Source organism: Cynocephalus volans, chromosome 4 (genome assembly GCF_027409185.1).
Source record: "Cynocephalus volans isolate mCynVol1 chromosome 4, mCynVol1.pri, whole genome shotgun sequence".
Lineage (NCBI taxonomy): Eukaryota > Metazoa > Chordata > Mammalia > Dermoptera > Cynocephalidae > Cynocephalus > Cynocephalus volans.
Window position 1 is genome coordinate 114283674 of NC_084463.1, and position 21437 is coordinate 114305110.

Below are 21437 nucleotides of genomic sequence, written 5' to 3' on the forward strand. Positions count from 1 at the left end.
GCTCACAATCTAAATGTGATGCTGACCACCCTGGCCTGGGTCCTTCAAAGTCTGGCATGCCTGCATATCTGGGTCCTTTGGGCTAACTCATTTCTCCCACTATTCTCCCAGCCACTGAAAACACATTCTTCCTGCAGCAACACACATATCCTTTGGGCTTTACCTGGCAGAATGTCATTGATTTGTTAACCCTACCTCTCTTTTGTTCCACTAACTAGAGCAGCTGGGTCTCTCTATGAAGCAGACTTTCAGTCAAAATTAGCTTGTAGGAAGTATCAGGGAATGTTCTTGGGACCCACAGCTTTGGAAAGGAACAGAAGGAAGCAGGAAGGGGCAGAGGGAAAAGCTGAGCTATGTTTCAGGCCCGGAAAAGGCCTCTGTCAACTCACGGGGCTGGGGTCGTTCTTCAGAGTTGTCCTGCCTTGGGGACAAGGGGCCTGACCTTTGTGCCAGGGAGGAGGTGTGACCTCACATGAGGCTGGTTTATCCAGCCAATGCAGAAGAACTGACAGTTAAGAGCCACATTTTGCATCATTCCTGCATCTGGGAAATAAGTACATTACTCCTGAAAAGGGACCGAGTAGGCGCCAGCATTCACCCCACAAGCCTACCATAAAGTTGCAAGGAGGAACAATGCAATGTAAACACAAATGCATCCTGGCCACGGAATCTGCCTGGCAGTGCTTGATTCGAAGATCTTAGAGATGATCCATAATATGCATACATTGATTTTTTAAATTCTCATAAAAATATAAAATATTTAGATTCCCATATAGAACTAAGAAGACCCTAATAATATATTCACGGACCCCTACGTTTCCTCAGACCTAACGCTGGAAAAGAAGCGCTTTAAGAGGCATCTGCTACAGTTACCTCTGCTGCAAATTGCTCTATAAACCTGTGATCTCCCTGTAGTGTGACAATCACAAAGTTTTATGAATACTTCTTTGGGTGGCAGTAATAACAATTTCCAGATCCTCTCATAATTCACATGTATCATTTGCCAATGAAAAACTTTCCTTTATCGAAGATTCATTCAATATGTTTAATCAAGCACCTGCTATGAAAAGGATGCTTTGCTAGACACCTTCTGGAGGGGAAGACCTGTGAGTGAACAGAGAGTCGTGCAAATAGAAATGCAGCATGATGGAGGTCATGGAAAAGATGACTTGAGAGTCTGGGGGCATTAAAAAGGCTTTTCAGAAGGGGACAAAGAACAAGAGCATTCCGGGCAAGGGGATCCAGTGCAAAAGTACAAGCCTTGAGACACCTGGGCATGACAGGTAATGTAGGAGATTCAGCCAAAAGGTAGGTCGGGCAGTAGTGAGAGGTTACTGTGAAAGAAGGGGGTGGAAAGACTGTGAATATACCTAAGCAATTAGAGCTACCCTTTTCCTTACGGTTCACCTTTATGTACATTATCCCACTTCACCCACACGCACTGTTGTGAACCCACTAGAAGACAAGCTTCACAGGGCAGGACGTTGTCCGTCTTGTGTACTGCCCTGCACCCAGTGACCAGCACAGTGTCTGGCCCATAAAGGAGCTCAATAAACACATTTTACAGATAAAGAATCAGACTCAGAGAGGATAGCAACTTCTCCAAACTTGCACAGCGTGTAAGTGGCTGAGCAAAAACTTGAACTCCGTCTGCCTCATCCCATCACATTGCTCCTTAACTCCTGCTCCGCGATGTCACGATAACCAAAGAGGAATTTTCGCAATCAAGGCACCCTGGAAGAGGCCAGCCTGTGGATGTAATCTTAAATTCCTAGTAGGGACACTCCTTTAGTGTCAACCAGCAACACAAAATTTCTCCTGTTGTCTCCCAAGTCTCTTCCCAAGCCTCTCCCCAAACCTCGAATACGTGGGAGATCTCAGGAATGAAAAGAGGTAAGCTTTTACAGCTTTTGAGAGCTGTTGCTTTGCATTTAAATAGCACCATTTAAGAAAGCAACATTCCCAAGAACCTTATTCGATACTAACGTGCTGAGCACCTTAAGGCACACTTACTTCTCCCCCGTCCAGGTCCTTTGGAGCTTCATTACTTAATAATTTGAAAGCTTTTTATGGAAATCAGTGGATAAAGCGAGATGATGAAGCGAAATATTATTATATTTAAGGACCCAGCAAAACAGGTTGCCGGCATAATACCTGGGTCAGAAGCTTCTCAGTGGGGAAGGAGAGGAGGAGGTCTTGGTGTGCAAATGAATTCTCATTTCTTTTGAAACTGCTTTTATTTTAAAGATACTCCTTGCCTAACAAAGCCTAACAGGCTTCAAAATTGTCAAGTAGAGAACCCATCAGATGTCTCAGGAATTCTACCCCTACAGGGGCTCTTCTGTCCCTTCTGCCCATCCTCTGGCTGCTGCCTCAGCTCCAAGCCCATCAGCTCTAGGCATTTGTCCTCTCTCCACACACAGCTTCAGCTCCACAATGCCCACCTCAAATGCCCTCATCGCTATCCAGTTGACAAAACCATGGGAAACAGCCTTGGTTGTGGTCTTTTCTTTTTTCTTTCCATTTTTCTTTAATGACAATATATTGGTCCAGAACTCAAAAGATGTAATATATGGTGGAAAGTCTCATGCTTTTCCTTGCTCCCCGGTTACCCAGTTCCCTTCCCTTGAGGCAACCCATTTTTATCAAGTTCTTATATATCTTCCCAGAGATACAATTAGAAATTCACACACACATATTTTCTTTATCACTACCATTTCTTTGCACAATGGTAGATAGATTACTGTACAAAAGGATTACTATACAAACTATGCTGTACCTTGCTTTTTTTTTTTTTTTGCAGCTGGCCAGTACAGAGATCTGAACTCTTGACCTTGGTGTTACCAACACCATGCTCTAAGCAACTGAGCTAACCACCAGCCCTTGCTTTTTAAATTTAATGTATTTTAGAGAAAATCTCATTTGTGACATGGTACTTTAAACGATGAACGCAAAGACCAGGTAACAAGGTTAAAAAAAAAGAAAGATACAAAAGTATATACATGTTTATGTGTACATGTGTGTGTAAGCCATGATCTCAACTATGTAACAAAGACACAAATGAATATACCAGTTGGTGATAGCTGCTGGGTCAGGATGGTGGGATTACAGGTAATTTTTTTTTGCTTTTTTCTTTCTCTTTCACTTCCTAAAATGTGGTTTTATTATTTTTTTAAATTCTAAAGAGCTCATTGTATTAGGTACAATATATTTTCATTTTGATAGAGTTCTTTCCTGGCCCATATGCATTAGCATCTATAGCTTAATATACTCAAGTCCCTTTACAGAGGAAGCCTTCCTCCACCGCTGTATTTAAAGTTGCAACATCCCCTTTCCCGCCCTTCCCTGCTTTATTTTTCCCAGAGAACCAATCAGCATCTGACACAGCACCCACCACAGGGTAACTTCATTTGCTCATACCTACCTCCCTGCTCTGGAGTGAAGGCTCTGTGAAGGGCAGGGATGGTTGTCTCTTCTACTCAGGGCTCCTTCTGCTGCACTGACAGTGGAGCCTGGCATGGATCAGGGCTTTCAATAATCGCTGGGTGGATGGCTCCTTGCTCTCTACCCCCAGCAATGCCCATACCCATGAGGTCTGCAGCTTCCGACTCTGCTTCCTCTCCCCTGCTCTTGTGACGCTGAAGACCACCCCTCCCGCTCAGGTCTGCATCTCGCCTCTTATCTTTTCAAGGACTCCCCTCCTGCAAACACATCCTTTCCCTCTCCTGTGATACAATTTCTCTTCTGGATTGAATTATACCTTTCAACATACAAACTTAGACTAGTATCATTCATCTCTTATTTCTTCTTCTTTTTTTTTTTTTTTTTTTTTTGGCAGCTGGCCAGTACAGAGAATGAAGTCACTCATTTTTTCAAAAGTAATCACCTATCCTTCCTGCCAGGGCCATTTATCTCAACTGTTTCACAGCAAATGCCTGAAAAAGAGTTGGCTGGGCTTGCTAGCTCCACTGCCTTAACTTTTTGTCTTTCCTGAAACTCGGGGGCAGCAGGGAACCCTAGGGACAGCAATGGGGCGGCAGAAGGGCTCTGAAGAGGCCCCAGCAGGTCCTGGTGTCCTCCTGTCTCTCTGGCCTTTCCCTCTTAGGCTCCTTGGCTCTTCCCCACCCTCTCCACTGCCTCCACTCACTCCCCAGGTCATCTACCCATGACTCTAACACCTCTGTGCTGATGACTTTCAAATTTATATCTCCAGCCTGGACTTTTCCGTTGAACTCCAGCCTCATATATCCAACTGCCTACATGACACCTCCCCTTGGAGTCATCCTTGACCCTCTTTGTTTTATACCCCACATCCAATCCATAAGCAGAACCTGCTGAGTCAGCCTGTAAAGTATGACTTGTATCCCACACCTTCTTACCCTTCCATGGCTCTTCCCTGGCCCAGTGTCACCTGGACACCATGATGGCCTCCTGACTGGTGTCCTTGCTTCCCCCCTTGCCCTACTACAGTTTACTGTCTCACAGCAGCCAGCAGAGTCCTCTAAAAATATAAATCAGATCATGTCACTGTCTTGTTCATAAACGCTTCAGCCTCATCCCAGTCCCATCGCACTCAGAACAAGAGTCCTTAAGACCCCCTGGGAGAGCAGCAAGGCCAGAGGCCTCCTCCAGCTTGTCATTAATTAATTGTTTAATTAACTAATTCATTATTCATCTTTGAATATTCCCTGAATACCTCCCACAAGCCAGGCTGGTGCTGGGGATATGGGAGGGCATAATCCTGTCCCTGCTCTAATGCTGGCTTCAGGGTCAGGACCTGTCCTTAGGATGGAAGGTGGTGATGGGGAGACAGGGTTGAGTGTTGAGTGTTGTGCCTTTGAGACCACCAGAGGCGCTCCCACGGGGCAGGGTTAGGGCTGCTGCCCTTACAGGTCGAGACACCTTCAGCCAGACCTGGCTTCAGGCTGGGCTTCCTTGAAGCCCCCTCCTGTTGGAAAGAGGACAGCCCCTGCTTAGCGAGTTCCCTCCCCTTTGGATCTGGTGTCATCCAGCCCAACGCCCTTTTCACTTCTCTGCTCTGGCCTTGGCACTGCAGGGTTTTGTTTTGTTTTGTTTTGTTTTGTTTTGTTTTTTTCTTTTTTATATTGTAACATAGTTGATTGTACATATCTGTGGCACACAGAGTTGAACATCAATACTAGTGTGCAATATGTGATGCTCAAATCAGAGTAATTATTATATTCAATAATATACACCATCATTGCTATTAGTGGCCTTTTACCGATTCCTCCTTCACTCTTCCCTTCCTGCTTCTAGTAACCTCAATTCTCCTTTTGAAAGTTCAGTGTATTATTGTGAATGTTGTATCTTTCTTTATTTATTTATGTGTTTATTATTTTAGCTCCCACTTATGGGTGAGAACATACAGTTTTTCTCTTTCTGTGCCTGGCTTATTTCATTCAATATGGTTTTCTCTAAGTTCATCCATGTTGCTGCAAATGGCAATATTTTGTTCTTTTTTGTGGCAGAGTAATATTCCATTGTGTATATACCACATTTTCTTTATCCAGTCATCTGACGATGGACATTTAAGCTGGTCCCAACTCTTGGCTATTGTAAATACCTCTGTGATAAACATGGGAGTGCAGGTATCCCTTTGACATGATGATTTCCATTCCTTGGAGTATATACCCAGCAGTGGGATTGCTGGGTCATATGGCAATTGTATCTGAAGTTGTTTAAGGAAACTCAATACCATTTTCCATAATGGCTGAACCAACTTGCAGTCCCACCAAGAGTGTAGGGGGGTTCTACTTTCTCTGCATCCTCGCCAGCATTTGTTGTTCTGTCTTTTTGATAATAGCCAGCCTAACTGGGGTGAGGTGGTATCTCAATGTGGATTTGATTTGCATTTCTCTGATGTGGAGTGATGTTGAGCATTTTTTCATGTGTCTGTTGTCCTTTGTCCTTTTGTATATCTTCCTTTGAGAAATGCCTATTCAGCTCCTTTGCACAATTTTTAATCGGGTTATTTGTTTTTTTACTAAGTTGTTTGAGTTCCTTGTATATTCTGGATATTAATCCTTTGTCAGATGCATAGTTTGCACATATTTCCTCCCACTCTGTAAGTTGTCTTTCCGCTCTGTTAATTGTTTCTTTTGCTGTGCAGAAGCTTTGTAGTTTGAAATAATCCTACTTGTTTATTTATCCTTTTGTTGCCTGTGCTTTGGGATATTACTCATAAAGTCTTTGCCCAGTCCTACTTTCTTAAGTGTTTCCCCTGTGTTTTCTTTTAGGAGTTTTATCGTTTCGGGTCTTATATTTAAGTCTTTAATCCATTTTGAGTTGATTTTTGGTATATGGTGGGAGGTGCAGGTCTAATTTCATTCTTCTGCATATAGATGTCCAATTTCCCAGCATCATTTATTGAAGAGGCAGTCTTTTCCCCAATGTATGCGCCTTTTGCCCTTGTCAAAGATCAGTTGGCTGTAAGTATGTGGGTTGATTTTTGGATTCTCTATTCTGTTTCATTGGTCTGAGTGTCTGTTTTTATGCCAGTACCATGCTGGCACTGCAGTTTTTCTAATTGCTAGGGTAGAAGGTGGGGAGGTGGGGAGGCAGAAGAGCAGGTCATGGGGGCTGTGGGATGGGAGAGACAGACATGTCCCATCAACCTCTGCAGCTCCTGCCACTCACCTGTTTGACTTGGAGGAGAAGCAGACTTTCATGAGCATTACAAAGATCACAATAAAAATACAGAAAATGAGGTTAAACCCTAGATTGGTAGTTTGGTCACCAAAGGACAAGCTAAATGGATGCCTGTGGCCAATGCAGCCATACGGAGGTCACGTGATGACAGCCGTGGATGGAGGGGCAGAGGGGCGGGCCCAGGGCAGCTCTGATGGGCTCTTCTTCAGCTTCAGAGATGCCAAACTGCTTCACACAACCATCTCAGGGGAAAATTGTTATCTACAGGCATTATGCAATTTTCCCATCGGAATTACAGGCTGTATTTGAAAAGAAATAAAAAGAAATTGAATTTGAAATGCTTTTGTGCAAACGCATCATCTTCGTGTGAATCTGTTAATGGGCTTCAGATACCTTCTCTGGCTTTGAAATAGCTGATCAGACAGCGGCTTGTGATGGCAGTTGCATCCCTGGGGACGAGGCGTGGAATGAGCTCTCATAAGTGGCCAGCCAGATGGCTGGGGTGGCCACCTAAGGAAGACTCAAACCCATGAGCTCTGACCACGGTTCCTAAAGTGGCCTCTGTGTGCTGTCCCTTCCCCTTCCTTCTGCTACCTGGCAGTTCTAGCATGTTCTGTGCTAGCGCTCTCACCTGCTGTCCCAGAGCCCGCCAGCTAACGCCAGGGTTGATCTGGCTCCATCCTAGGCCAGTGGGGAGCTAGTGGACTGGGGCTCAGCTGGACACCAGCCCCTTTGTCATCACAGCCTCTTATTCATTCAACAAATATTGAGTGAGCACATTCCCAGTACAGTTCTCAACACGGATAGTATAGTAGTGAGCAAAACAGACAAAAACCCTTGCCCTCCTGGAGCTCCCATTCCAGTGGGGGGACAGAGATGATAGAAAGTAAATAAGCAAAACACACAGTAAATCAGTGACAAGCATTATGGAGAAAAGATCATCAGACAAAGGGATGGGCACTCAGATGTCTAGAGGAAGTGCAGAACAGTCGGCAAGGACACTGAGGAATGCCACCGAGAAGGGCAGGGGCTCCAGAGCCAAGCAGAAGGTGTTTCAGGAAGAGGGAGTGGTTGCTGCATCAAGCACTGCTGAGGGACCATGGGAGCCAGGGGCAGAGCACTGACCCTGGGCTTGGCACAGAAGGTTCACTGGTGACCTTGACAAGAGCAATTTCAGAGGAGAGGTGAGTCTTGTGACCTTGTCTGAGAAATAGGGACCATCTGCCTGCCCAGCTCAGAGGGCTACAGTGCGGGCCATGTGAGCTTACAGGCAAACTGTAAAGTGCCACTAGCTATGAGCTGTCTGGTTCTATTTATGACCTGATAAGCCCAGAGCCTGTTGAAATGATCAGAGGCAACAGCTGAGCCCAGTTGATTTTAAAGATACTTGTAGCCCTGTTATCACCTCATGAAATGGCTCGTTTCCTTTTGCTCATCACCAGGACACTCACCAAGGGATGACAAAGTTACCTTCAGAGGTAGAAGCCATCAGGATTGATATTTTTTGTGGGATAAGTGGGAATTCTGGGAAAGGGCAGAAGAAAATACTGGGCCCACACAGTGCTTCCCGGGGTCTCTAGTGAGATTCTTGGCGCTGCCCTCCCCGAGGGAACTGGGTGAGCCAGGGCCTCAAGGCAAGGGCTCCTCTGAGAAACTAAAACCGCCAGCCAGGGTCAGCCTCACTCTTGCTGAAAAATGAGCAACATGGGTAGGGAGGACAGGGAGGGAGAGCAAGAGTAGTCAGGGAAAGTGGAAAGAGCATGAGTTGTGGAGTCAGACACACCTGCATTGATCGTGGTTCCCGAAGGTCTTCAGCAAGTCACTTGACTTCTCTGAGCCCCAGTTTCCTTGTCTGCCATGGTGAGTGTGATAGCTATTCTCAAAGGTTTTTGTAAGAAACAGGTGATGAATGGGGAAATGCACAATGGTGGGTGGGCGTCTATGTGCATGCATGTGTGTCACTGCGTGTGCATTTAGTGTCATCGGGTTTCCCCTCTTCAATAGCAGACAGTTTCTCTCCTACTGTAGGAGCCTCTGCCTGCCCCGCTCTTGAGCACAACAGCACCAATATCGTGAACACAGTCCGATAGTCCTCCCAGCTCGGCTATAATATGCAGAACTCGGCAGAGGCTAGGACATGCCCTTGAGGGCAGCAGAAGCTGCAGGGGGCCATTTCTCCAGGGCCATAGCTCACCCTTCCTGCGCCCCTCTGCCTGGGCTCACAGTGACCACGAGTGTGGTCTTACAGTCAGACTGAGCCTCAAACCCTAGCTCTCACTGCGAGCGGCCAAATAAATGTGTTTCTGAGAATGGAAATGTATGTACCTACCTTGTAAATGTGTTGTAAGGGTTAAATAAGATACCTACATATATATATATGGGTAATTAGCAAGGTGCCTGGCACATAAAAACTATAAACAACTGTTGTTGTTCTTTCTCCCTGTTTCCATTCCTTTCACTGTGTACCCGTGGACTGCATCCCATTTCTCTTCCTGGTGGGGACATCAGACAAGTTGGCTGAGCTGACTCCAAGCCTGCAGGCCTGGGGAGCTGAGCCTCAGTGCTGCCAGGAGCCAAGGGGGCCTTGGGATGAGGAACCAGGTCAGGAGCCAGGAAGTTGCGGGAACAGAGGAGGGGGTGAGATCCGAGACAGGGAGGAGGTGATGGTCCCTGGCCTTTTGTCCTGGGCATGGCTGAGATGCCTGGAGCTCGGTCACTAGGTGCTGGCTCTGGAGCACGTGGGAGGCCAGTGTGGGGAGAGGATGGTTCAGACACCAGCCCCCGCCCCAGCCCCGGAATCACTTTCTCCCTCTTCTGACATTAACATGATTTCTGCCTCCGCCTGTCTCGGGCCTGTTTTCGCTCCACATGACCCTCCTTCCCCCAGCTCTGCCCTCGGCCCCTGGCCTACTCGGGCTATGCTGTCCCCATACAGTACCAGTAGCCACGAGCTGTGAGCACAGCTGTCACATCTTCACCACAGTGTTTACCACAAGCAAAAAGAAAGGTGGACATAAGTGACCTGTAGTTTCTTCCGGGTGTTTTCTTTTAATTGGCATATCTTCAGAAAAGTGTTAACATCATCCAAACGAAGCATGAACTGTGAACGCCCTGAAACACTTTGTTTGAAAAGGGTCCTATGGGAGATGTAAAAGGGCTCTAAGGATTCTGGAAAGATCCTGTCTGTGCCTTAGAGACTTGTTAGTTTAAAACAAGCTTTTCACTTACGTCCAAAGTGTGAATTGCTTACTGTGAATTTAAGTCCTTCATTCTTCAGAATGTGAAATGCCAGTGCTCCAGGGGCCCATGCAAGGTGCACCCAGCCACATAAACCTCCTGTCACGTGCTCCCCGAGACTCAGAACTTGGCTTTAAATGAGGGGATGTCCTCCCGAGGCTTTGTGGGTTCGTAGCTGCAACTGTGTGCTCCACTCTATGTACTCAAGCAGTGCAAACCAATTCTAACACCAGCTCAGTCTGAACATTGAGTAAGAGTAAGAATACTAGCTAATACTTAAAGAGCACTAACTATGTGCCGGGCAACATAATAGCCCATTACGTGAATTATGCCATGTAGTCCCCACAACGATCACAGGCAGTAGATACTTATTTAACTCTATTTCACAGATGAAAAAATGAACAGAAGTCAAGAGATTGACAGGGAGGACACAGAGCTAGTAAATGGTACAGGCAGGATTTGGCCCCAGGTATGATTCTAGAGCCTGTGCTCTCAACCACACCAGTCTCCAGCATGCCCAGAGTTGAGAGGACTTGGACACATACACATTCTTTCTGAGAGTATAAATTGGTACAGACATTTGGAGAATTATTTGGTAGGCCCTACCATCGTTTTAAATTTGCGTTATATTTCGATCATTCCTGGGAATTAACAGCACAGGAACCCTTGGATGTGTGAACAAAGAAAAATATGTACACAAGCCTTCATCATACTATCATTTATGGAGACAATGAAATATCCAATTAATAATGTTAGCTAAATAAATTAGAGAACACCCATGCTATGGAGTTCTATACATACATCAAAAGGAATAGTGCAGCTTTGCTTTTTCAACAATTTACTGAGCATCCATGGGCATTTGGATATGGCCATGAATAAGCCAGACTCTCTTTGATTCTGTAGGCTTAGGATCTACCAGAGAAATTTGATGCTTCAACAAAAAATATTTAGCTTTTTAAATAAATGTTCCAGAATGCTTCTGCTTTCTTATTTCATTGAATAACACAAATGATCACAAAAAGGCACGACAAGCTGTGGATTGCGCAGATGCTGTGTCACCACTGGGTACAATGATTTACAGCAAGAAGCTGTAATACCCACACGTATGGACACTCTGTCCTTTGAGCCTCCATAGATCTTAAAAGTACAGATGGAATTTCAGCACCATAAATAAATGCCAATGGAGGGCCCAAATTATTTTTGTTGAGTTATATATTGCAAAAGCAAAATCAATATGTCATTAGTTGGGACTTGAAAACCAAGATTTAATTATAAAACAAGGTAAATCTGCAAAGCCCACTAACTTGGTGGCCACCTTAACTCCACCCACACTGACTTTATTTTTTAGTGAAATATTTCTTCAAGGGCAAAAGGATTGTCATCAGACAGTATCTTATTCCTTGGATCTCATATCTTGGATTTCCTTTTTATAAGTCTTGAACTGGCTTGCCATAATTTGAAGACCTTCAACACCCAAAAAATTTTTTTAAAAAGGAGAGCTATGACATATAGTATATTCTGTATATAGTATATAATATGTGCTGACAGAAAGTTTCCCATGTTACAATATTAAGGAAGTGTTTTAAAGTCATGGTACAGAGCAAGATATTCAGTATGATGCAATTTTTCTTGGAAAAGCTATACATAATGCTCGTGAACACACACACAGAGTTGCACATGCATAGTAAAAGGTCTGGAAAGATACAGACAAAACTGCAACATTCTGGAGAAGGAGAAGAGGGTAGATGCTAAAGAGAGGGCAGATGCTGAAGTAGAATGTGCTCAACATTTGCATTGGGTGCTTCTGTGATGCTAAAATTTTCTACAATAAGTGTATATAATTCTGGATTTGAAAATCAAAGAAAAAAACTAAGTGTACAACAGAGCTAGATGATGAGGGCCATGTCAGCAAGACTCAGGAATTAAGAAGTCATCATGGAAGTTGCAGGGAGCTGTTGATGGGTTTAGGCAGGGAACAGACATGGTCATATTTGCCGCACATGGACGATGGACTTGGGGAAGCAAGAAGATGCTGGAGACGGGATGACCAGAGAGGAGACTGTGGAAGGACATGAACGGGGAAGCTCTCAGAGCCTGACTGGCATGAGGGGCAGGAGGTGGAGGGAGCCAGCGATGCCCCCTGTCTGGTTCAGGCCGCTGGTGGACGTGCCTTGAACACAGGCAGGGCCACTGGAGGAAGAGCAGGGTTCCAGGTCAGATGAAGGATTCACTGTGGGATTTGGAGCCTATGAGATGACAACAGGAACACCAGGTCATGGGAAATATGGAGCTGGCATTTGGGAGATGTTGCACATGTGAGTTCACGGTGAACAGCTTTTCTCAGTCATTCAGCACATATTTATTAGAAGTGAGTGAAGGATACATTGCAAACAAACAAATCTATGAGAGATGTAAGTGCTCAGTTGGGACTGGGAAATGCTCTTCCTGCAGATGTGTGAATGTGGGGTGTCAACACATCTGAAGATTCTTACCTCTGACCAAAAGAGGGACACCAAGGAGCCTGGGCTCAGGAGGAGGCTGTGAGCTCCCTGGGTGGGTTGCCTCTGCTGGCTTGTACCTGGGGGCCCGTGCCTACCCTTCACCCTCCCTTAGGCCCCTCTTCAGGAGCCTAGACCAAGACTGATCTGGCTGAGCCCCCTTCCTCTCTAAGGCTCACCACCCAATGACCCCTTCCCCTCATTGCGGACAAGGAGCTCTGAACCAGAAAGCTTTTTTACTTGGACCTGAGCCTGGGAGACACCTCTGGCCTCCTTTTTTCCAGTTTCCTCAGAGCTGTGGGATTTTCTGGGCAAGGTACCCAACCAAAGAGTTCACCAGTTTATCCCGAATATGTCCAGCTACCTACTGCCAGGCGCAGCTCTAAGGACCGGGGCGTGGCTGCAAGCCAGCTGAGCATGCCCCTGCTCCCTTGGAACTCAGGCATCTGTAGTTGGCAACAAAGCTCTTCCACAGCTAGTGACATTCTGGAGTCTTCTATGCATAATGGACAATGGTATCTGAGCACTGCTGGGCCCAGGCCGGGGGCAGGGGAGATCCAGAGCCAGCTGACTCCACGCTGGGGAAAGACCCCGCCAAAGCTGAATTTGGACCTGTGGAGACCTGAAGCCTTGCTAGGATTATGATACCCCTCAGTCCCAGTGTGTAATTGAAAATAAAAACCCAACCAAACCTCAAAGCAAAGTTGAGCAAGATCAACAAAGTTCTGTTTTTTGCCCTATGATGACCAGTTAATGCTTTCCTTCAAAATGTTAATTATGAAATCCTTCCTCAAAAAATTATTTTAGGTTCCCCATGCTGTAATGGTGCTCTGCACACTTTCCACAGCAAAATAGAGCATAATATCATGAGTGGCCCAGGGGATGTGTGGCCCCAGGCTTTACTGGCCTCCTCGTCCAAGAAATCTGGTCCAGTGTGTGGGTCTTGACAGCAGGAGCCTCCTCAGCATGACAGTCCTCGGGCTTAGGTGTTGGCTGCATTGCAGCAGGCCCCACTCAGTGCCAGGACACAGAGCACGTCACTCAGACCTCCTGGCTGGACATGATATGGAAGTCTGGCCAACCAAGGCAGAGTCCAGCTCAGAGCTCTGGCTCCAGTGGGGAAGGGATGGGCTGAGCTGGAGACCAAAGATGTGGCTCAGTGGGCTCATCAGTACCCAAGACACACCAGGCACACTGGCAGCTCAGTCCCACCGCCTGGTATCACTGAGACCCCAGGGTTCCCCATCCCTGGCAAGGCAGCTCCATACCTGGGCAGGTAGAACCTCCAAAGCAGGTGAGGGAGTGGGGATGGACACTGTCACCACGTCAAAGTCCTCTTGGTCTCATGAGCTCAACTCTGCTCACTAAATATTTGTGGTCCTCTTTTGCAGAGTGATGAGGTCCTCACCGTCATCAAAGCCAAAGCCCAGTGGCCAGCCTGGCAGCCTCTCAACGTGTAAGTAGCACACAGACCCTGGCCCTGCCCTGCCCCAGCCTAGCCTTGTACTCGAAGCCACCTGCCTAACAGCCACCACATACCAGTTATGCCGTTAAAGTCAGTAATACCTCTCAGGTGAGCAAGCAGGTGAGCTGCTGCCCATGTGTGGAGTATCCCAAGTGCCCCTGTCTTCTCAGGAATGCAGGCTTGGTCTCTGTACCCCCACCCACCCCGATGGCTTTAACACAACAGAGGACTCAATTCAGACGTAATGATCAACCTGTGTGTTCACTCATGCTCTCAGCACAACAAACTGATCACACGTTAGCCCTCAGAGCACACACATATACTCACTGTAAGCAAGTCTGACTCATGAAAGCCAGATTCACCCTGGGTCCCACTCTCAGTCCCCATCTCTTCTCTGTCTACTCCATCCTCTGGAGATTTCATCCACACTCAAGTTTTTGGTGGCAAGGGGTATGGTGATAGTTCCCAAAATTACCACTCCCCCAGGTGGATGGATGGATGGATGGATGGATGGATGGGTGGATGGGTGGATGGATGGATGGATGGATGGATGTATGGATGGACGGATGGACAGACAGATGAATGCACAGACACATGGATAGATGGATAGATGTTATGATATACCCATCAGTTTCTTGGACATCTCCCTATGAATGGCCCACAAGGACCCTGAACTCATAGTGTCCAAAATGGAATCTGTCGCCTTTGCACAAACCTGCTCTTCTCGCTGTTGAGAAACCTCAAAAGTATAGTGAGCCACAGCGTCCTTAACATCTCACATATCAGTCCTTACCTGGCCATCCTCCTGCCATGAGTCCAAGCCACTGTCCTTTCTCACCTGGACTACTTCACCTCCTTCTCTTCTATAGTCTTCCCCCAACCCGATTCCTCATCCTCACTGTTACCAGAGTGATTTTTTTAAGAATCCAAATCTGTTGTGTCCTCCACTTCTTAAAATCCCTCCACGACCCCCCTTGGCCCCATGATCCAGTCCACACTGCTTAGTTTAGCCTGTTAGGCCTCAGTGGGCATAACTCACTGGCCCCTGCCTCCTGTTCCTATGGGCTCACCTCCCATGGCTCCCAGCTCTGTGCCTCAGTCCGGCCACCCTGAATCCTGTGCAGTTCCTTGAACAAGCCTTGATTTCCATTCACCCTTTAAGGATGCCAGGCATGGAGTAGATGACGTTCCCAGTCAACCACAAGGAAGGGGCTCATGAGGAACGGCTTGGCCAGCCCCTCGATGGAGCTGTCTGCATCCATTAACAATGGCACTGACGAAGACAGCAGCAACCCAGGGGTGTGTGAGATACTGCTCAGTGGGAGAAAATCAAAGCCAATGTGATAGGAAGGGAAATGCAAGACATTCAAAGGAAAGAAAGAAAGGCTCCTCGGGGAAGCTCAGGAGGGGCTGAGCACAGCATTCACCATGGCCGGCTGGGAGCAGGGAGGCTGTCGTGGGCACCTGGTGTCTGCCTGCCTGACCATTCAGCAAGCCGATGGCTCATCCCCCACTGTGTGCCAGCCCTGTACACGCAGTCCCCACTCTTTGGAGCACTCAGCCAAGAGGGGAGACAGACAATAAACAGAGTTCTACCACCCCAGGTCTGCCCTCTGCACAAGTCCAGGCAGCATTGTACATACAGAATATATAAACTATAATGGCATCGTGGTAGCCCTATACCCTCCAAAGGGATAAGTGTTAGGATGACAATATGAGTGCCTCTGGAAGCCCAGAGAAGGATCATAACACAGCCCAGGGTTGGGGAGAGGGCGGGGAAGGCTTTGTACAGGAGGTACATGGGCTGAGTCTAGAAGGATGTTCTTTGCCCTGGTCAGAACTGATCCTGGTCTCGGTGGAGCTGAGGCCCTAAGTTGAAGCCTGAGGAGGGAAAACGAGGCCGAAATGTGGACAGCTGGACAAAGGCACCTTCGCTAGCTGTACGGAGGCCTTCTCTAGCCTGTTGTGATCACTAAGCCTTGCTCTGGATCTTCTCTGAGGAAGCTCACACCAGGGCAGTAGAAAACCTAACTGGCCCAGGAAATGCCTTTCTCTCCCATGAGAAGCAACAGGAGGCAGGGCCTGCTGCTCTGAGCTCTCTCCTGGCAGGGGGGCATGTGCTTGACTCGTCCTTGTCCCACCAATACCACAGATGTGAATTCACAAAGCCCCTTGGGTTTCTTTGCATAATTAACATCAATTAGCAGTCAGGTCACCCTGAGTCCTGTTTGCTCAGGCTCTCTCTTCAGCTTCTCCCACTTCCCAGGCTCCCAGAACCTATATGTGGAGAACCCCTCACCTTTGGTCCTCTAAGAGGGCACGGGCTCCAGGGCAGGTGGGGGTTGGGGGCATCAGGGCCACAGAGTTTGTGGATGCCAATTTGTACACCAGTAAGGAATCCTTACACCAGTTTTCCGTTGAGGAGCCTGGGTATAGAAAGATGTAAACTACAAAGCAAGGTGCACTCAGGAAGGAGAGAGGAAGGGAGGGAGAGGGGAAAGAAGGAAAGACAGAGAATTCCTTTTACCTGAAGCATCCACTACATGCCCAGGTACCTTAGGAGGCACTTACATTTGTTACCCCACTTAATCCTCATCATAACCCCATGAGGTAGAGATTGCGATGCCCATTTTGCCAATGATGAAACTGAGACTGGAGGTTACATGGCAGGTCCAACATCATCATCTGATTCCATCAAGAGTGGAACTGGAAGTCCACCCACACCCAGCTGACTCTAATGCCTATGCTCTTCACAAGATCAAGGCCTTCCAATTAAGAAACAATTCATTCATTTTTCCATTTTTTAAATTAATCAAGACATATTTATCTGCCAATCAGGCTTCTGATCAGCACAAAATGACCACACCAAATTGTCTGACTCCACAGACAATCTGAGTCAGCTCCACAATAAGATAAAAAAATCTTGACTTCACTTACCCTGTATCCTTCTATCAAGGATGACTGAAACATTTATTTCACCCAACAAATATTTAGTGAGGGTCTCCAAAGAAAAGAACTATGAAAAGTACTTGGGGATACTCTGGTGAGCAAACAGAAGCTCTGCTCATGGGGCTTCCAGTTTAATGGGAAGAGACACTTATTAAATGATCATGCAAATAAGTGTGACATGTCTACAAAGGAAAGGCATAAGGTGCCATGAGAGTGTGTGAAGGGGACCCTGACCCAGCTTGACCTCTCTGGAGGTCAGAAATAGCTTCCCCGAGGAAATGGCAATGGGGCTAAGATCTAAGGAATCAGTAGGAATTAACTAGGTAAAGAAGCAAAGCAAGGGGAGAACATTCTAGAAAATCTAGAGAGACCATCATGTGCAAAGGTCCTAGATAAGGAGGGAGTAGAGCATAATTAAGACACTGGAAGGCTATGGGGTAACTGGTTCCAGAAATTAAAAGACAAGCTTGCTGTGGGGCCAACTCATGTAACATTAAAAATTTTGATTTTTACATTAAAAGTAATGGGAAATCATTGAAGGGTTTTAAGCAGGAGGATGGTATGATCAGATTTGCATTTTTTTAAACAACAGTAACAACACTCTGGCTCCAACGTGAAAGGGTAGAAGAGGCCAGACCAGCGCGGAGGCTGTTGCAGAGAGCCAGGAGAGAATTAACCATGAGTTGGACTGGGCTGCTGGTGGTGGTTGTGGCAATGGAGAGAGGTGCAGAGATGAGAGATATGTGTAGGCAAGATTAACAGGCTATGTGATGGGTTGAATAAGGAGGGTGAGGGAAACAGAGCCATCAAATGCTTCCCAGGATCTGTCTGGTTGATGATCTAAGGGGTTGAGGGAGCTGTGCATAAGACTGGGAACATTAGATGGAGTTTGATGGGAGAGATCATGAGTTCAGTTCTGAATGTGTTAAGAGATCTTCAAGATGCCCAGTTAGAGGTGTTAAGTACACAGTTAGCTATAGAGTTCTGAAGCTCAGGACTAGAATTCTGCACTGCGATATAAAACTGAGAGACACTAAGGAATAGGAGAGGATCTGGGCCAAGGGCATAAAAGAGAGAGAGCCTGAGAATGAGTCAAGGGCCTGTGACTGGGCCTCTAGGAGCTCCAACATTTGATGCTCAGGACTTGCCTGCAAAGGAAACTGAAAAGAAGTAGCAAAGAGGTTGGGAAGGAAGCTTGGTATCTGGGAAGCCAAGGGAAGAAAGTGTTTGAGGAGAGTAGTCAGCTGTGTCTAGAGCAGGTGAGAGATCAAGTACTGTGAATTGCCCTTTGGATTTGTTGACATGCAGGTCATTAGTGACCTACTGAGAATCCTTTCTACTGAGTGATGGGGGTAAAACATCCCCGAGGAGGAGAAATGTGAAAGTGTGGTAATAGAGTCAGACCGGCAGCAGGTCCGAGGGATGAATGTCAGTGGAGCTTTTCTTGTTTCTTTTTCTTTCTTTCTTTTTTTTTTTAAGATGGGAGGAACTTTCTGAAAAATTGAAAGAAATATTTTGCGACACCTTCCCACACTTCATGCATTCCTCAGACTTCCTGAGACCCCAGTGGAACAAAATTAACTGACGGCAAACACTCAGACCTCCCAAATACCCAAAAACTCTCCACTCAGTGCTACCAGCTTGTTAAGGGAAAGGAATTTTCCTTTGATTTTCCCATAACCCAGTCTCCCCTTTCCTCTTCCAAATCTCATTAGGAAGTCAAATTAGGAAGCCTACAGCAGCCAAGTTCTGTTTTGCAGAAACAGCTCTCCCCTCCGCACAGAGCCTGCTCGATTGAGGTTAATGGGATTCCAGCCTCCCTCGGCCCAGTGGAAAGCCAGGGTGACCTACTTTGTGAGGTCCTGCCCGTGAAAACTGACTTGTTTTTCAATGATCTTCATCTTTATCCCCAGGACCCCTTCTCAAAGGACAGCTATGAATGAACAAATTAGCTGCTGACTTGTTTAGCTCAATAAATCAAGCTTTGGCTCCAACAGCCCAGAGTGCAGGTAGAGACAGGACAGACAGTTTCTGAAAAAAACCCACATCCTTCACTAGTGCCTCCAGCACCTAACTAGAAAATGCTCAAGATTCCTGCAAGTCAGTTCTGATTTTCCATCACCCAGTTCCTCCAGTTTAGTCTGAATGCTAAGAATTACTGGAATTTTTAAAAAATAGTTTTTATTTCCTTTCTTATCATGAATCCTGGAAAGAGCTTAGTCCTCTTAAATCATTACCACCACTCTGCTTAATTAACATTTGATTAGACAGTGGTCCATGTTTATGAGGCCAGTGAAGTACAGACATGGTCACCCTCTCCAGAAATCCAAAGCCATAGTTTCCTGATCTTAAGATGAAAAGGCATCTTTCTCTTACATCAGGGCTGGAAGTTTCGGGGCCCTCCCTGCCTCCTGCAGCATTTGCCCAGGCCCATCGTTGTCCTCAGGGCTGTAAAGGAAGACAGGCGTTGGACTAGAGGAGCAGGTGGTAGATCTAAGCATCCAGATGGGCCTGGAGTCCTAGATGCCTTCTGGTTATAAACACAGAGTCCCCCCCCCCCCCCCCCCCCCCCCACTGTAGGAACCTCATGCAAACCTTTCTCCACCCACCCAGGACTTCACCGTAGTGAATGGCTTGGGCGCTCCCTTGTGGCTGATTGAGTTTCTGCAACTTTGAAAACATTATTTGAAATACATGAACATGATGAGAGACAGAACGCAGCGGTGGTTTAGGAAACCCTCCTGAGACTCACTAGTGTGGATCTGTAATTTAGAAGTGGATAATGGATCTCTAGAAAGGCGTAAAAATCTCCTTTCTTACCTCTTCTTTTGTGATGTTTTGGAAGCTTTGAAAAAGTTGAATAAGAAGGAGATAAACCTTTACCAAGTCCTAGCATGTGTCACTGACAGTAATAAACAATTTCCTCACCATAAGACCTTGGGGTAGATATGATGATGTGCCCATTGTGCAGATGTGGTAACTGAGAACAATGGTGTGTTAAAAGCCCCTGTCACACAGCTAATAAAGAAGTGGCTGGACCAAGGTTTGAATCCAGCTCTGTCTGTTCCAACGCCCTGGGTTCTTCCCTACACACCACGTGCCTCTGAAGGTAAAAAGAGGAAACATTTCTCCATGTCCTCATTTGTTTTTCATTTTTCTGATGTGAATTGTCGGTTCATAACTTTCTCTTATCTATTGGGACTGTAGTCTTTTTTTTACAGATTTGGATTTGCTCTGTCTATAGTATAGATGTTAATACTTGATGGACACATTTTTGCCAACACATCATTTTTCTCTCCAGTACTGTTGTTTTCATTATACAGATGCTTTTAATGGATGCATAATTCAATTAGTTAATTTCTTCCTTTATAAATGCTTTTGTTGTTTCCAAGCTGAGAAAATTAGCATTTCTCTAAAAGATCTGAAAATCTGATTTTATCTGTTTGACTCTGGATTTATTTTTATTTTTATTATTATGATGATTATTGCTTGGTATATGATATCAGATGTGAGTCCAGCATTTTTTATTGCAATTAACTTAGCCCAACCCCACTTGTCGCGCAATCCTTTCTTCCCCCTAATTTGAGGAATCTATTTTGTATAAGTTCTTATATATATATATAGTTTTGGGGATCCCCAATCTGTGCCACTAATTTATATTTTTGTTTTACCCTGAATATCACACTATTTTGATTATCATGCTTTATCATACACTCTGGTATATGGTATGGCTGATCAACTCTCTTTGCTAAAAAACTGATACAAATTTAAATCCCAGATAGAAAAATGAAACCAAATTAACAAAATATCATATCTTGGAAGACATGGCATATAAGAAAGTGTGAATAAAAACTTAAATTACAGTTTGAACATATTAAACAACTCTAGTCCTATGGAGCATTGCCTAAGGAAAATTCATATATATTCTTATCCACTTCATTATCTTTATTATAGAAGTAATAAATACTTTGAAGTAATGTTTAATTAAATTTGAAGGTCAAAGGAAGTACAAAAGCTCCACATTCATTTCTTGGATTAATTCATTTATTTCAACAAACATTTCAAGAGAACCCACTTCATGTCAAGTCCTAAGCCAGGCATTGGAATATAGCTGGGAAAAAAATGACAAAAATGGTTCCTACTCTCTTGGAATCTAATAGGGAAGATGAATATTAAACAAAAAATTCCAAGGAAAGAATGAGTTCTGCATGCTGTGAGAAGGTAGAATAGGGGTCCCAAGCAATTTGGAGTGAGGTCAGGAAATGCTTCCTCCAGGAAGCACTACATAAGTTGGGGGTCAGGGAGGAATTTTCCAGTCAAGGATAAGAGAAAGCAGCAGGATGTATCTGCAGATGCTAGAAAATTGTTCCTAGGCCCTTATAGATTGATATTTACCATATTACCCAAGATAAGGTCAGGCATTTTGTGCAGGGATTGGTTGCCCCAAATTTCCCACCCCCTGAAACACTTACCAGGGTCTGGAGGGTACCCAACTCAGGCTACAGATTTGGTCAAAATGTATTTGCTGTAAGTTATTTGCACAGGGCTTCATTCTCAGATGGTTACAACCATGGGCTGGGCAGAGTATCGGGATCATGTGTTGGGGTGGGAGTTGGTTT

The 21437-nt window shown here is 45.7% G+C and overlaps 1 protein-coding gene across 1 annotated transcript in view; it reads left to right on the forward strand.

The window, feature by feature from the left end:
• The window catches only part of SPON1 (spondin 1), a 271707-nt gene that overhangs the window by 235758 nt on the left and 14512 nt on the right, over positions 1-21437 (forward strand). Inside the window, exon 7 of the mRNA XM_063095511.1 lies at positions 13796-13860. Within this exon, the coding sequence (XP_062951581.1) occupies positions 13796-13860 (65 nt within the window). The remainder of the gene's footprint in view (positions 1-13795; positions 13861-21437) is intronic.